Source organism: Cicer arietinum, chromosome 1 (genome assembly GCF_000331145.2).
Source record: "Cicer arietinum cultivar CDC Frontier isolate Library 1 chromosome 1, Cicar.CDCFrontier_v2.0, whole genome shotgun sequence".
NCBI lineage: Eukaryota > Viridiplantae > Streptophyta > Magnoliopsida > Fabales > Fabaceae > Cicer > Cicer arietinum.
The window spans coordinates 21288135-21306637 of record NC_021160.2 but is presented as its reverse complement, the minus strand read 5'-3'; the positions used below and the strand labels follow the sequence as shown (position 1 = coordinate 21306637).

General features: G+C 30.9%; 1 protein-coding gene across 1 annotated transcript; it reads right to left on the bottom strand.

The window, feature by feature from the left end:
- Positions 1 to 833: 833 nt before the first annotated feature.
- LOC101509663 (uncharacterized) lies at positions 834 to 6053 on the bottom strand. The gene is made up of 10 exons (XM_004488227.4): positions 5913 to 6053; positions 5187 to 5367; positions 4204 to 4389; positions 3317 to 3443; positions 3062 to 3148; positions 2767 to 2960; positions 2350 to 2445; positions 2161 to 2254; positions 1849 to 1968; positions 834 to 1166 (listed from the first exon to the last, which is right to left on the bottom strand). Exons 2-10 carry the CDS (start codon positions 5343 to 5345, stop codon positions 1063 to 1065), a joined length of 1167 nt encoding a protein of 388 aa, XP_004488284.1. The 5' UTR covers positions 5346 to 5367; positions 5913 to 6053; the 3' UTR covers positions 834 to 1062.
- Positions 6054 to 18503: the final 12450 nt, after the last annotated feature.

The following is an 18503-nucleotide window of genomic DNA, read 5'->3' as shown; positions in this document are numbered from 1 at the left end:
GTTCATGACTTTCTCTCTAGCTAATCATTTCATTAAAAAAAATCTGCTATATTTTCATCATTGCATCAGAGTAATCTTTTTTTTCCAAGTCATACCAACAAACTCTATGTATTTCTATGTCATTTTCAACAATATTTGAATATATAAAAAGACAGAAAAATAAACACTCGTGTAATGAACACTCCAATTTGTTTTATGGAAAATAATTTCGTTCCATCTTATTTAAGTAAAATTAATTAATTTATATTTATAAAAAAAATTAACTAACTATGATTAATCTTCTCGATCTAAATATAAATATATGCATTCTGAAAAATGTCTTTCATAAATACTTGTTTCATGAAAATAAATCATTTAAAAATAAATTATATCATAATAAATCATTTGTCCATGAGTATAATAGTAAAAGTTTAATATTGTAATTTCAAATACTAAATTCAAATTCCTCGAAGAAAATAATAACGTCACGTGTGATGTGTATTTGTTATTAGTAGGAAGTACATGAGAGAGACAAATAGACACAGAAATTGCACTTTTTGATAAATGTGTTGTTAATCTTGTTTGAGGTGTGACCATTTGTGTGCATCGAGCTGCTTTTCTTTCTCAAGTCTATTTTTTATTACTTAAAATGACACTAATAAATTTCTGAAGTTATAAGAGTCTACTTTTTTTGTTTAATTTCATTTGCAGATCTTTCTTAGGGGCTTGGCCTCTTTTTTCATTTAAAAAATATATATTAACCGTAATATGGACAAGGGGGTTGTAACTTGTAAGTAGAAATGTTCAACTAGTTTTAGGTGCAAACATCTACAAAAATCCTATCTCAACTTAGGTCACCTAAGGTTCAATGCATTCTCTCATAAAAGAAATTATGTTAAGCCAATTTGGACACTACAAACAAAACAGATCATGTGTATGCAGACTTACACATCCAAACTATGAGCTTTCCTATCATAAATTATATATTTGTCCACAGAAAACCAAAATTAAATCATAACAAAATCAATCATGTACAACATTTATCTTTTCGTTCATTTTAGGATATGATGGCAAAATTAAGAATCAAGAAAGCTCGGTAATCACTCGTTCGCACTTATCTTCCAGAATCTTCACAGCTTGAGTAAATAGCACATCAGGTGGAATTGCTCCAGTTGATTCAATTGTAACTAGAAAAACAAAACAGAAGAAAAAAAATGTAAGATATTTCAGGGACTATAGCAAAATAATCCATATCAAAACTGTCAAAAACAAATTTGGACAAATTGAAGTTTGAAAGATACACAGACAAGTCCATACAAAAATTTTATGTTAAGCAAGATTTGATGTGCACCTCTTAAACTAATTAACAAATATTGATTGATCAAGGGCATGTTTAAATTTGACTGATTTGAGTTTGTTTACAGGCATAAGTAATTGTGCAACTGTTTGAGAGAGTTAATAAAAAATAATTATAAGTTGTTTTCAACTTATTTCCATAAACACTCCAAGATGGTTTTTTTAGCTTACATGAAAATGGTTTGACTTTATTTTATCATTTGTTATACATAAGCACTTTACTATACATGATTCATTAATCTGTTTGTGTAAATAGGGCGCAAATATATAAAGCCAGTCCAACTATAAAAACAATCTGATTCTTTGAATTTGACAATCTGTTTATTATCATCTTAATCTACCAACATTAATAAACCTACTTCATTGCACAATCAAAACCCACAATGCTTTCAAATTATTACTATAAGAAATGAGTTATCAAGAAACTGGAATCCAAAGGATGCTGAAAAAAAATTTGTTCATAAAACTTCAAAGTTCTAATACTATGAACTTAATATGTCACACAATACTTACAAATGAAATGATCTTTGACACGACGCAGTGACACACGATCCTCCCATTCTTTCCCTCCTCTGATGCACTCCCTACACAAAGTGCATGCCCGTGGTTTGACTACGGTAGCCCTTTTTCTACCTATGCACACAACAACCAAATCAGCACATTAAGAGAAAAGCCAAAGAAATAAGGGCTTGAGCTCATGGACGATCTTGATAGTTAACGATAAAGCAAAATCGATTTTGACATAATAATCCCTCACCGTCATGGTTCAGAAGAGAAAGATATAAAAATCTAATACTAGGAGCGCAAATGCAAAAACAGAATTACCTTTTCCAATATCTTCGATATCAAAGACATTAACTGGACATTTAGTTACTAGTTCGTCGGCCAGCTCATCCTTAACGTCTTCCATGAGTACAACCTAGAGATGAAAAGTCAAGCATACAATGTCAGGATTTGTCAATTTTTCAGTCTGTTAATGTGTGAGCAGTAGGCAAAATATATGATATTCCCTACCTCGGGAAGCATTCGATACCAAGCAGTAGCAACCGGAGACCATTTTGCATGTGTCTTACCAACACCTTTAACAGCATGAACTTCAAGTTCGATTTCCTATAAAAGCATATGTTTAGCAACTATGATATTCAGAAGTAGTTAAGTACAACTTCCAGTTTTCTACATGCGAACATGTAACTAATTACAAGTTTGCAAAATCAAATAACTCTTATCAAGGTTGTCATGTCAAACTCAAATAGTCCCCGTAAACTCTTGGAATCTCCATAAACAAGACTTGTAAAGCCGTAAGAGAGTGCTCAAAACAAATGGTGTTTGAACATGTGCATGGTATCTGAAACAGAATTTAATGCATGTGCATAGTAATTATTTTGGTGGTCGTCATAGGGAGGAGGGAGAGAGAGAGTGGAGAAGGATTACCTGACCAGGTCCAAGTTTAGCTAATATAATATCCGGATAAGTAGGACCAAGTGGTCTTTTGGAGAATTCAGGAAGTGAGTCTTGACTGCAACTAAAAGATGTAAATGTTTTTGGTTTTGAACCAGCATTTGGTTTGGTGTCGTCAGCAATAAGATCACTCCCGTTAGGCAACCACTTCAATTCATCTGATTTTACTGCATTTACATTGTAATATCATCAGACAAGGAGTTAAATAGCTGAAGAAGAAATTAAAAGCAACATAAATACCACCAAGCAAGAGTTTTTGGCCATTTACCAATAATACGAGGTTGACCCTTTTCACAACGAACATGTAGTTTGAAGACAATGGTGTTTTTTTCATTGTTTTCACCTCCCGCATTGTCTATTAATAAAAAAGAAATACAAATAACAAATATTTAGCCTTGCCATATAAGAGGTGTCCACCCAACAAATTGCACAGTATTTCCATTCCAATTTAACATTTATCACACATTAAAGTCATATAGGCAATGAGAAGAATAATCATGTAAGTTTACAGTAGATATAAGACCTGGATATTCAAATAGTGTGGGATCAGCATTGATTGGAATAAGACCCAATCTATGGGATAGAACTTCGTCTTGTATAATTGATGTATTGTTTGCAATATATACTCTTTCAATAGCCATTGTTGGAACCTAAACTTATAAAAAAAGATAAAGGGAAAAACCATAAAAATTTATTACCTCCATTACACTTGGACTACGCTATTACTACTGAGTAATAAGTAATAACCAAAACAAGGTGAAAGTGCAAAGAGAAACACATAAAGATGAAAATGACACTGCTGTAAAATGTTGTGCATAGCATGAGTAGTTCTAGTCTGCAGACTTGCAGATTTTCAGCAAAATATCAAAGCTAAATGACTGATCCTCGTCTCCCATGCAATGTGTCTCCTCTAACTTATGACAAATTTAAAGACAATTTTCTTCTTGATAAAGGTGACATATAAAAAAATAATTGCATAAAAAAACATCTCCATGAAATAATATTTGACAAACAATACAGATTAACTTGGTCATCCCCATGATATAATAGTATAATATTTTAGATAACAATAGAATTGTATAAGAGATCATCATCCCAGAACATACGAATGTGGTATTGGGTTATTAGCTATGGACAAAATTATGACAATAAAACTACTTTCCCCTGAAAAAAGAGGCCAAAGTTCACTGATTATCGTAACGTTAGCATTCAAAATAATCAGTGGGAGAAACCCTTTTATTATTCATATGAATCTAACATTTGATACAAAATGAACATTGAGAAGAAAGAGAAACAAACAAGTGCTTGAAATTATGATAAAGCATCTAAACTTAATAAATTCCACTTATACATTCAAAACCAAACATGACATAATGACTGAAATTAATGGGGGAAGGAGAAACTTATCACCTCTGCTATGAGAATTCTTCGGAAAGCATTGGCAAGTGATGGATCAATACCAATCATGTCAAACTCAATGTCATCATCTGTCAACTTTTTCACTTCAACCTTGAAGTTTCGACAGAAACTGTCCAACCGTACACTGTTATCAACTCCTAATGCTGCGTAAGCGCCAGAATAATTTATGGTATCTGTCTGTAGACATCAATACATGAAAAATGTTATATAACCCTAAACCAAACAAACAAACCTAACCAGAAACAATACCCAGTAGAATTTGTAAATAATTCAAATTTGTTAAAATAAAGCAAAAAAAAAAAAAAAACAACTACATAATCCAACCAGAAACAATACCCACCAAAAGATAGAATTTGTGAATAATTCAACTTGTTAAAAAAACAAAAGCAACCAGATACAAAGAGAAGGGAATAGAGGTAGAGAAACCCAATTAGAGCCTAATAGAATTAACTTATTTGAGTTCATCTACCAGCATAAGCACTTCTAAACTTGTTTGAGAGAGCTTAGGAAAACTGCTAATGGTATGTACATAAGTCGACTTCAACTTATTTGCATCCACTCTTCATGACAACTTATGAAAACAACTTATAGTCTCAATGAAAATAGTTTGACTTTATTCTATCTTTTGTTATAAAAATAACCTACACAAGCATTTATATCTTATCCTCTTATGCTATAAACACTTAATTAAGTTGTTTATTCAAACAGGGCCTTAATCAAAATGTGTAAAGCTAATATAGTTTTTGCCATTAGAAGTTTACAAACCCTTAACCATCTAAAATATAAAAAAACAAGCGCGAAATTTTCAACCCTAATTTTTATGCTTCCAAGTACCCAGTTGCGAAGTTAGAAACTTTAGGAAACGGGGTAGCCGAAATCATGAAAATAAAAAGGGTAAAATTTAAAAGAACAAAATAGAAGGGATTACTACTACAACTAGTAATAGAATAAAAGAAAGGGAAAGATATATATACATGCTGAGGAGCATCGATACTGCAAACAACGCGAGTTTTGATAAGTTCAAGATGTGGAGAGAGCTTGGATGGAACGTCTTCTAAGTTCATTATGAAATCGAGTATTCCTCCGCCATTATCATTCTTCTTCTGTTCTTGTTCTTCATCACTCGACGACATAGTTATCAGTGGCGGAGCTTGACTGAAAAGTTTGGGGTGGCCGACATAAAAATATAATATATAAATTAAATATATAAATAAAATTATATAGCAAAAAAATTAGGTTGTAATAAACACAAAGGGAAGTATCAAATAATTTAACTACATTACTTAAGAATACCTTCAAGTAATGTTATACGCTCTTTAATTAACTTGAAATCATCGGTAATAGACTCAGAAAAAAGAATCAATTTTTTTACTCTTCTTCATTCTCACAAACTTATCTAAATCAATCAATTTAAGAAACATAAAAAACTCAAACATTTTATATGGACATAAAATCAAACGCCTCATGTGCGACAAAAGAAACTCAAACAATTTATATTAACATAAAATCAAACACCTTGAGTGCAACACAAAAACTCTAAAAAAAAAAAATCAGCCTAATTGAAACTCCAAACTCCAAATCAAAGCTCTAAACTCAACACTAACAATATAAGCTTTAAATTTCATGCTAACAAAAATCAAACCTAACAAAAATAAGCACTAACTAACAAAAATCAGCAATAACAAAATAGAAATTCGAACCTTTTGAACAAAGCAGCAACGCGATCTGGAGACAGATGAGGAGAGGTTGCGGCGAACAGAGAGGCGAGAGCGACGAACGGCCACGCAAGTAGTCAGGCAGCGGCGGCCGCAGGCCCGCAGCGAGCAGAGGAGTGATTCGTGATTTGGCAGAGGAGCAGAGGCGACCGCGCGTTTGTCGTGATTGATTCGTGAATCTGAATTATGGAAGAGGGAGAGAGGAAGGCTGTAAATTGTAAGCAAACGGGAGAGATCAGAGAGGGAGAGAGGAACTGAGGAAGGCGGGATGGAAGAGAGAGTAAGAAAGACTTAGGTATTGTTGTAATTGTTTAGTTTTAATAAGGGCAGTTTAGTCATTTTATCTATAAAAACTTTTGTGTTTCTCTCCCTTCGTAGGTTGAAAATTTTTGTTGCAGAAGTGTGGAGAGAAGAGAATTAAGGGGTTTAGGGTTTATGGAAGATTCAATTTAACAAAATTACCCGGGTAATCATATTCCGCCAAATGTTGATTTTTTTTTCTTCTTCTGTGGGTCAAGATGTTGAGCTTGTTTATACCCGGGCCCGATCCTGATGAATAGAGTAGAAATCAATTTGGGTCATTACTACTAGTGTGGGTTTGAATCCCGAAAGATTGTCCGTGGAACTAAGTACTTAACCTTATTTTGGGAGTTTCGGGCACTTGAACCTTAGGAGTAAATTACTACAAAATAAATATTTATTTGTCCGCTAGGAAAGATTGTTCGTGGAACTTTATAATCATTTTTATTATAGCAGCCAATTAGTACCGACGCATTTCGAGACAACTGGACATGAACTGAGTAGAATACTATCATGTTATAATGTTAATGATTTGTCTTCCTCAATATTTCAAAAGTTAAAACATATAAATTTCATATGAAATATTATGCGTTTGTTATTCATGACAAAGTTAAAACATATAAATTTCATATGAAATATTATGCGTTTGTTATTCATGACAGTGAATAATTTTTACTCTTAAAATAATTTTAAAATATATCTCTTAATTTATTTAGTATATCAATGTTAAAATTTAATTGATGAATTTTTTTAATGCAAGTAACTTTAAATAAGTCCATGACTCAACTATCCAAAACTTTTATTAAAAAAATGTAGATGAATGACTCGCATTAACAAACTAACTATTTCACTTGAGTCTCATGTTGAACCCAATGACACTAACAACTAGCACGAGCACACACCAATTAAAACTTATGATTTTTTTAGTAATATTGCGAATACGACTTAATTTGGTAAGACGTTATTATATACACAGATATACGATTTTCTTTTATTCAAGACATACATTTTTTACAAAGACACATTGGAATTCAAGTCTAATGAAATGAGTTAGATGCATATAATATAATAAACTCATATTTAAATCTTCGTCAAAATAATATTTAAATCGATACGTCTCAAATAATATTGCTTTCAATAGAAAAAATTTATTAAAAAAAATGTTTAATATATAAGAATGAAATTGATCTCCTATATCTATAATTTAAGTCCAACGGATGTCTCAAATAACATTATCTCTACTAAAAGAATCTATAAAATTAACTTATTAAAATAAAATGTTTGATAAAATTAAGGATTAAATAACTAAATCGTAAATATGGGAAAATTAAGTCTAGATGCCATATCCTATCTACCTTGTATTTGTCTTCATCTTCTTAATCATAGAAGATATAAGATTTAGGTCCATTTTTTGGTCCGAAACGACTCATCTAAATTGTTTTTTCTCTATCCTTTTAATTAAATAAGTGATTTTTACATAAATTTTTTCCGTGTTTTTTCTATTATCTCGCCAACTAAATGCGACGTTAGATTTTCCTCTCCAGTTATGGTATTCACTTTATTCATATTTACTTTGATCCAATACATACATATTCAATCAATTATTTCACTGTCATCAATATTTAATGCAGATTTGATGACATATATATTTTGATCACTTTAATTTTATTAAAGTTGTAGACATTTTAATGCATGATGTTTTTAAGCTTATTTTATTTTTGCGGATGTAGGTAGGACTAGTCCGGGTTGGGTTGACTATAAAACTCGGTTTTATTGAGGTTTGTACCGTGCACCCACCTCCCACCCCCTTATTCATATGGAAAATACCATGTTGCCCTTAGTTTCATATATGAAAATCCCAAAAAAAATTTACTTTTCTTTTTTCACCCAGTTCATTCGAAACTTTTAATTATTCGAATCTAACCCTAACAAACCTTCGAAATATTGAAACATTCGAAATACAAAAGTAAGTAAAAATTCGAAACTTCCAAATATTCGAAAACAGGATTTTACTAGAAATTCGAAAGTTTCTATGATGATGAAACTTTCGAAGTTCATTTTTCCCATAAATAATGAAACTTTCGAAACTTTCATTGAATACGAAACTTTCGAAATGCAGAAAGTTTCAAACAATATGAAAGTTTCGAAATGCAAAACTTTCGAACATATTGAAACTTTCGAAAATTCAACTTTCGAAAGTTTGAAATTCAATGAAAGTTTCGAATTTTGAAAAATTAGTAATAAATTAGTAATAAATTGCTATTCCTAATTTGAAAAATTAGTAATAAATTTAGCAATAAATTTAGTAATGAATTTAATTAATAATTAAAAAAATTGTAAAATTCGAAAGTTTCGAAGTTTTTGAAACTTTCGAAACTGACATAATTCGATTGTTTGAAACTTTCGAAGAATATGTGTTTCGAAAGTTTTAGATTCATCGGAACTTTCGAAATTTTCTGAAATTTGTGTTCCAGAATTTTCAAATTCATCAAAAGTTCTGAAAGTTATAGATTCGAAAGTTTCACATTATTTCAAACTTTCAAAGGTTTCTGGAAAAGTTCATTTTGAAACTTTCAGATTTATCGAAAGTTTCGAAATTTGTATTTAATTTTTTTAATTTAGGTTTCGAATGTTTTGAATTTAACTAAAGTTTCGAAATATAGAAAGAAAAAAAACTCACTTTGAATAATTTCGAAAATTTCAAACTTTCGAATATTCTGAAATTTTTGAAAAGTCAAAAAGGGTAAAATTTCTCGATTTTATTTCATACAAATATAGGGTCCGGCCCAATTCACTTGGATATAATTTACAAATCGGGTTTGATACGGGTCTCACCGATGTTTTTACGCATCATTACACAAGCTATTGGGCTTTTAGCATTGAGGAGGGGTCATGAAGAGGTTTGGATTGCTGTATTTTTTGAGTTATTACATACAAAATTTTACTTTTGTTTTTTTAAAATAAAATAAAATGGGTAATTTTGGTAGAATGTAGAGCTAGGGGTATAATTTCAATATGAGTACTTCATAAGTTTTAAAGCATATTTACTGATTACCCAACCCAATTTGCTCTGGGAGCTTCATTACTCCCCCTCCCCATATATTTTGAGAATATGAGAAAAACACATTTTTTTTCGTTCTCCAAATGTGCATTGCAAAAAAAAAAAAAAAATACAATTTATTTGCATTTCAATTGTAAACTTTTAGACAAGAGTGTATTTATTTATTCTTTTTTAAACATGACGAGGGTTCGAAATAGCTCTTATATGATTTATATGAGTTGTATTAAACTCGACTTGAAGATATTAAATATTGCAGTGTATCAATTTGTAACATAAATATGAACCAAAAAGTCATGATATATATACTATTGGCATTGGTCTAAAATTTATTTGAGCCATTGTTCTAACTTAAAAATATTATTAAAAAAATAAAAAAAAATAAAATATATCTTTAATTAAATAACATTTAAATTTTACATTTGGAAGTCATAAAATGGTTGAGTTGTATTGGGTGAAGGATTTAGGGATATTGAGGAATATGGTTTTGTGTTTGATCTCCACCCACAACTTTCAGTAACTTTCTAATAGTTACTAACAATTAACATTAAGTTAAATACATCACTTCCTTCTACCTATTATATTCACCTTCTTTCCTTCTATCTATCTTATTCAATTTTGTACTTCCTATTTATTTTGTTCTAGATTAAAGCTCTCCACAATTGGCAAGCGATTGAGTTTAAAATTCAAAATTTTATTTTAAATTTCATTCTAAAAAAATAGATTAATTCATTTTCTGCATGTCTCTCCTCATTCCTTTTATAGATAACTATTCATCCCTTAATTGTAGTATTTTACCTCTTGAGCTTTAATATTTTGCTTGTTTTACATCAGTTTTTTTTAATGTTGTGAGTTTAAAAAAAATTGATAATTTGAAGTCTGTTCAGAAGATAAGTATAGTCTAATCAATATTGTTTCAATCATGATTTGAATTCGAGTTTTTCCTATTGACTTGTCTTTAATTGAAGTTCATTAATCACTTATATTTAACTGCTTAGTGTTTTACCTTGATTATCCCTCAACATGCAAGAGCTTATTTAATTGTGCTACTAAAAAACATGTTTCACCTATAAAATAACTACCCTAAATTTATTTCAAAAAACAATGGTTGATTAGAGATGAAGCTTTACTTTAATTGTTCAATATGAAGGAGTTAACATTTCAATAGAAAAATCAATTCAACTTAAAATATATATATATATATATATATATATTATTTGAAATTAAAACTCTAATACATAAACACCACAACTTAGTAGAAAAGGTGTTTGCGGTTTGACTTTGAAACAAAAAATCAAATAATTCAAATATTAAATTTAAAATGAGATTGGACCGATTCCTTTAATTAAAACGAATAATTATATATTTATATTATTATAACATAATACATAATCATATAATAATCAACATCTCTAATAAAAAGTATCAATTATATTTCAAACATGAAATAAAAAGCTAGACTACATTGAAAGTATAGTTAGAAAACTTAAAAACCAACAAACAATAGTTAGTATAATCCATAATAAAAAAGTAAGTATTTTTTTATAAGACATAAATGGATCAACAACAATGAATGTGTTTACTTTATATTATAAAACAAATATATCTACCAGTGACAAACATATATCCTACGTTGGCGGTTACGGATAACAGCGCGGAGTATCCAACCCCAAAAAGAAATAGTGGGATGACCATTATTATGAAGAAAAAAAAACAATATATAGACTAAACATAAAATACAACGAATAGACAAAAATACTAAAAAATAGCAAAAGTAAAATACACAAAAATAAAGGGGTAATCATAGTATTTCATATTTCATAACCAAAATATAACATCAAAATCAAGATCTAATAGTAATCCAAAATAAAAGTAATCAAGTTCTATTGAAACTAAAAAACAATCAAAATGATGCAAGATTATCGTCCTCGTCTTCGCTTGTAATTTTAATCACACCAACACTATCTTGTTTATCACTTGATTCAAACTCTTATTCTTCCACCTCCTCATCTCCATTAGTCATAGTTGCAGCGAGTCTTGATTAGTACCTAGTAAGTCTTAATGATTCATTAACCTCATTTACATCACCAATAAGTTCTCAAGTCAAGTCATCTTCTCCCAAGACCAAATCATCTGCAAATACCCCGTTTTCATCCAATTCTTTTTCAAGCCAATCATAGCACTCATCAATATTTTTGAGGAGAATGGGATCAATTAAATCCTTGTTATCAAAGCGGTCTCTAAGAGCTTGGTTGTGCTTCACAAAAATCAAGCCATGTAGTCTTTGATGGTCAAGTTTGCTTATCTTTTTAGAATGAATCTATGTTACAATTTAAATAAAAAAATTACAAATTCACTACATCCATCCAATTATATAAGAAAGCCAATTGACAGTTACTTACTTGCTCAAATGTATTCCAATTGCACTCACATCCTTGAGAGTTGAATGTCAGACTTAATATTTTGATTGCAAATGTAATGCAATAAATAATTAATCGCACTGTTCACATACAAGTATCATGTATGTAATTTTAAAATTAACAAAGCATTGTACTTTGACTTACAAGGGAATACAGTAGACCTCATTCTAATTGCATAAGGTATACCAAACATGTCATGCGCTTTCCTATATTGAGCAATCTCCTTTAGAGCTTCATCATTATCAACAAAATCTTTATAAAGCTTTAGAGTGCAATAAAGTCTATGCGTAATTTCTATATCTTTGTCAACATTTGGGTAATTGTAGAAAGGACGGGGGTTAAGAAAATGTCTAGCTGCATGCAATGGACGATGAAGTTGACACTCTCATTTACTATCTATCATTGAGTAAATTTTAGAGTATTTACTCTCATTTCTATTGAACGTTATTCCAATAGACTCTTTCTCCCTATCCAGTGTCTCATATGTGTAACTCATTTCAGTTTTTTTTCTCATTATCAACCAGTCTTAAAACATGCACCAACGACCCCATCGCCTTGAGAGAATATAACATCCTTCCAAAATGAGACATTGATAACAATGCTATATGCTCTTTTTCCCTTAGGATCTTTTTGTACATTTGTGTTCACCCACTCTTTTGAGACAAACATATTTCTTAGGTTATTCTTTTGTTTAACTTTTGAAGAGTAGGGAATGCAGTTGCAAACCTTGTCACTTCACTTCTAACCAATTCAGCTTTTTAGGTGAACTTTCTCATTATATTAAGGGTGATGGTATGATTGTAGATAAATCTAACAAGAAATTGTCCTCTATCGATGGCCATCTTAACAATAGGCAATTTTCCGATATCTTCTATCATTAAATTCACATAATGGGCAAGATCTATATTTTCCGATATCCAAATTTTTCATTATCTTTAAAAGACCCAAACATCTTAAAATCTCTTATGTTACAAATCAAAACTCATAATTACAAAATGTTATCAAGATCTATTCATGTAGCTATTATTTACAGAGTTCATTACAAAGCAATGTTTTCAGCCTTTACGACAACAAAAAATATTGAAAACAAAAAAGGAGAAACCCTATTTTTACAAACCGATTTAACAAAAGCAAACACTGTTATTCCAAAAACCATCATTTGGAAAGATATAGATCTTCCTGAAGAATGGATTCTGGAAGGAGCTGTTAGACCACAGTCTCTTGAACAGTCAAAACCAAACAACAATTTAAAGGAAGTCATACAATACAATGATGGTAGGATAAAACTAAGTTTTTCACGAACTTCTAGTGCCAGGTATTCTGATTCTGGTTCCTCCAGACCCCCTCCGATCATACAGTTGCCTCAAAAGATAGAAAACTTTACAAAACTACGTTTTTCATGTTCTAGCATACCAAGTGCTTCTTTTCAAAACGTTGACTACTCCACAAATATACCTCATCAAATATACACAGCACCTCAAAACACTAATTAAGAACAACAAAGCATTTCTCCACCAACTTCACCATCTTTTTCTGCTATAACTGAAAATGTTGTTAATTAACTTATTATCATAGAAAAAGAATTTGAAGTTGATAAAACTATCCTCGATAACGATTTTTATGCTTCCAAAAATACAGAAAAAATAACATGGTTCTTCAAAAACTTTCTAAAACAAAGACAAGAAATTTAGGATGAATTTTACGAGTTCATTTTACAAAACAAAACCCATATTTTATTTTTCGATTGGTTTGAAATTTATACAACACAAAACAAAGTTACTTATCCTTCCAAACAAAACAAAAATTCTGTAAATCCAATAAGAACTAGAAATAAAACTACAGAATGGGAAATGTCAAATGGTAACAAAATACAATTTGAACACCCACCATTCAGACAAATCAAGATAACACACTTAGAACAAATAGTCGAGGCTGCACCTTACAAAATCCCAAGTGATAATTCAGAAAAAGATATTAGACATATCCTCCAACAAAATAATTTTACTAATGTCCATCTTAGTACAATTGCGAAAAAATTAACTAAAATAGAGGAGCACCAACATATTACTGTTGTTTCCCATATTGAAACAACATAGTCAAAACTAAAAAATCCAGTTTCTAAACCATTCCAAATCTCTAAAACAAGCCAAAAACTGTTTCGGGAAGGCATATCAAAATTTACCCAAGCCCTACATGACCAACTCAATAGGATATAACATTCTTCTACCTCCACACCAATGGTAGCTAAAGATACCTTTGACAAAACATTCACGACTTTAGACCAAGTTTCTGAAACCGAACAAGAACCAAAAAACCTGTGCAAACTCCAATGGCAGAAGGGTCAACCTTTAGCCATGATTACATCACCAGACCTAGGTATTGAGAATATGCCTAATATCCTCTCTCAATCTAAATTCAATGCTGGTACTGTCTATGAATGGAACATAGATGGTATGTCCGAATAGAACATCTTAAGTCTCCTCCAACAAATGACAATGACATCAAATGTCTACAAAACCCAAACCAACACACCTGACAAAGCCATAGTTGAACTCCTAATAGCAGGATTCTCAGGCCAACTCAAAGGATGGTGGGATTACCATCTCACACCCTCTCAACACTTAGAAATTTTGAACGCAATCCAAACCACGGAGGAAGGAATTCCCATCCTCGACGAAATAGGAAACCCAATACTTGATGCAGTTGCAACACTAATACACACAATTAGCCTGCACTTCATAGGTGATCCATCACACTTAAAAGATAAGAATGCAAAACTCCTTTCTAACCTTAGATGTAAAAAACTTTCTGAGTTCCAATATTACAAAAACACTTTCCTAACTAGAGTTATGCTGATGGAAGACTCAAACCAACCTTTCTGGAAGGAGAAATTCCTTGCAGGACTCCCAACCCTTTTAGGAGAAAAGGTTAGAAACAAAATTAAAGAAGTCTATGAGATAAACCAAATCCCATATAACCAATTATCTTATGGGGAATTGGTTAGCTTCACACAAAAGGAAGGTTTGAAAATCTGTCAAGATTTAAAACTCCAAAAACTTCTAAAATTGGAAATGAAAAGAACTAGACAAGAACTAGGATCTTTTTCTAAACAATTTGAAATACCTATGACTAATATTTCCAAAGACTGTTGAGGATCTTGTTCAAAACCTTATAGAAAACCTCACAGAAAATATTTCACTAAACCAGGCAGACTTGAATTCTATAAAAAATCTAAACCTTAAAATTCTTACAATCAAAGAAAACCTAATTTTTACAAGAAAAAACCTTTTCAAAAGAAGTTTGAACCTCAAGCTTCAAAACAAATAACTTGTTATTAGTGTGGCCAAACAGGACATATCTAAAGATATTGCAGCAAGAATAAAAAACTTCATGAATTAAAAATTGATGAACAAATAATTCAAAAAATCGAAGCAATACTCTTAGAAACCTCTGAAGAAGAAATACTCACAGATTCTGAATTAGGTTCATCAGAGGATGATAAAACCTTTGTAGTTTGATGAGTTGGGAACCTCTGATTCTCTCAGCGACTCAGAATCCAGTCTAAAATCAATTAATGTTTTAACAAAAGATCAAGAACTAATTCTTGATATTATAAAACAAGTTGAAGACACAAAACTTCAAAAAGAAATAATAGGAAAATTGTTAAACACTTTTGAATTAAAACAAAATCAGCCTACCACATCCTCATCAAAATTACTTCCTAAAACCACTTATGTTTTAACTAACATCTTAGGAAAAAGAACAAAAACACAAACCCCTGTCACAATCCAATCCCTACAAGAAGAGATTAAAATTGTAAAACACGATTTAAAAACTCTTAAACAAAAATAAGAAGTTGATTCAAATATTCTTCAAAACCTTCTTTCCCGAATACAAAACCAAACTCCCTCTGATCCAGAACAGGAAGAAGAAAAAGGAAAAAATGAAGAATATTCAAACAAAATTGAAAACCTAGAAGAAATCTCAGAGGATTTAATCAAAATTAATTTAGTTTTTTCTGAAGATTTCAAATTTGAAACAATTGCACTTTTTGATATGATAGCGGACTTAAACTGCTTAAAAAGTAGCATTGTACCAAACAGATTTATGCAAAAATCAAATGAAAAACTTGTTGCTGCTAACATCTCCAACATGATTATAAAAAATAAAACTGAAGCTTAAATTGTCACGTTTCAATCAAAACTCCTTTTGTTTTATTAGAAAATATAACTCATAGTGTCATTTTAGGGACTCCTTTCATAAACATGATAACTCCCTATTCAGTTAATTATGATGGTATTTCGTGCAAAACAAAAGAAGCCAAAATTATTTTCCCTTTTATTGAAAAACCCAGAACAAAGAATTTAAATCTTTTAAAAGTTTGTTCTGTTTACCAAAATGAATTAAATTATTTAATTCAAGGGAAAGAAAAACATATGTGTTTTCTAAAACAGGATATTTCCTTTCTCAGAACTGAACAACAACTACAAAATGGCTTCACAAAACAAAAAATTTCAGAACTCCAAAAAAGAATTGAAAATGAAATTTGTTCAGAATTACCAAATGTCTTTTGGGATAAAAAACAGCATATGGTAGACCTACCATACGAAAATGACATTTCCGATAAACAAATTCTAACAAAAGCTAGACCTATCCAAATGAATTATGAACTAGAAACACATTGCAAAGCTGAAATCCAAGACCTAGAACAAAAAGGTCTAATGACAAAATCTAGGCCCTCCTGGAGTTGTGCAGCCTTCTATGTGAATAAAAATTCTGAAATAGAAAGAGGTACACCTAGGGACCTGTATTTTCAAAATTCAACATGAAATCAGGATTTTGGCAAATACAAATTGATCCAAAAGATCGGTATAAAACAGCTTTTACGGCCCCTTTTGGTCAATATGAGTGGACGGTAATGCCCTTTGAATTAAAGAATGCTCATTCAGAATTCCAAAGAATTATGAATGAAATATTTAATCCATTCTCAAAATTCTGCATTGTCTATATTGATGATGTTTTAATTTTTTCAGAAACTATTGAACAACATTTCAAACATCTTAGAACATTCTTCATGATCACTAAGAAAAATGAAATGGTTGTTTCAAAATCCAAAGTTTCTCTTTTTTAAACATAAATCCGTTTTCTAGGACATTATATCTCTCGGGGCACTATTACCCCTATTTAAAGGTCCCTATCTTTCGCAGATAAATTTCCTGATAAAACACAATTACAAAGATTTTTAGGATCTTTGAACTATATATTAGATTTTTGTCCTAACATTAATAGGATAGCAAAACCTCTCCATGATAAATTAAAGAAAATACTTGTCGCATGGACTGAATAACACACGAAAATAGTTCAAATAATCAAAAAACAAGTTAAAGAAATACCTTGCTTGCATCTAGCTGACTCATCAGCCCAAAAAATTGTTGAAACAGATGCATCAGATAAAGGGTATGGGGGTATTCTTAAACAAAAAACAAATAATAAAGAATGCATTGTACAATTTACTTCAGCACACTGGAATGATTGTCAAAAGAATTATTCTACACTCAAAAAAGAAATTCTTTCAATTGTCATGTGCATTACAAAATTTCAAAGTGATTTACTCAATCAAAAATTTTTACTTCGAATTGATTGTAAATCTACAAAGGAAGTTTTACAAAAAGATGTTCAAAACATTGCATCAAAACAAATTTTTTCCAGATGGCAAGGAATCCTTAGTATTTTTTATTTTGAAATTGAATTTATTAAAGGAGATCAAAAATCAATTCCGGATTTTCTAACAAGAGAATTTCTTCAAAACAGGACTTGAGTGATGCCCAGAAAATCAAAAAGAATTGAGGTCCAAAAAGACCAACCACTAGACAACTCAAAACCTATTTCATCGGCAAAACCATCAGGTCTTGGGTGCAAACCGTCGAAGAAAATGAAGAACAAAACCAAATCCAAAAATGGCTTGCCAGCCAACAAATACTTGGACCTAATAGATTCCAGGAAATCAAAAATTCAATTGAAGAAGTCCTTCTTCTCCAAAAAATTGCAAAGCTCCAGAGGCTCCAAAAAGAGATTGAATATCTCTCACTGGAACTTCCATCTTTACCGGAGCAAGAAAAGGGAGAATCTTCAAAAACCCCTTCTCAAAAAATTATTTCAAAACCCCCACACGAGGGATCATCCTGTCAAATAATTTCAAAACCCCTACATGAGGGACCATCCTATAAAATATTTTCAAAACTACAACAAGGAGAATCATCAAAAATTGTTTTAAATGAATCTCAGATTACTTTGTTTAAACCAAAATATGAGTATTTTGTTAAAACGGAACTTCAAAACATTTGGACAATAGAGGACCACTTTATGACAAAAATCCTCAATTGGTCATTTCAAAAATCATTCCAAAAGGCTGGTTTTTCAAACCTTGGGATTTATCAAAACCTCAGCCTTACTACAAATCTATTCTTGAATTAACGGGTTATGTAACAATACATGACAACCCAAAAGAAGGCCCAGTGGCCTATTCGACCGCAAAAATACACAAAATAATCTCACCTTCAGAATGGGGATCAAACCTTCATACCCCAAAACAATTCCCACTAGACTTCAAAACCACAATAAATCACAGTAGAATATTCAATTACTGGGACTACCAACAAGCCTGGTATAATGCTTTCCTCATCCAAAACAAAAAATTTAGTCATACTTGGCTATTTTTCTTTAACCTCACTATGAACCCTTCAAAAATCCCTCAATGGTTTGCCCATTGGTGGAAACTTTATGGTTCAACCCCAAATA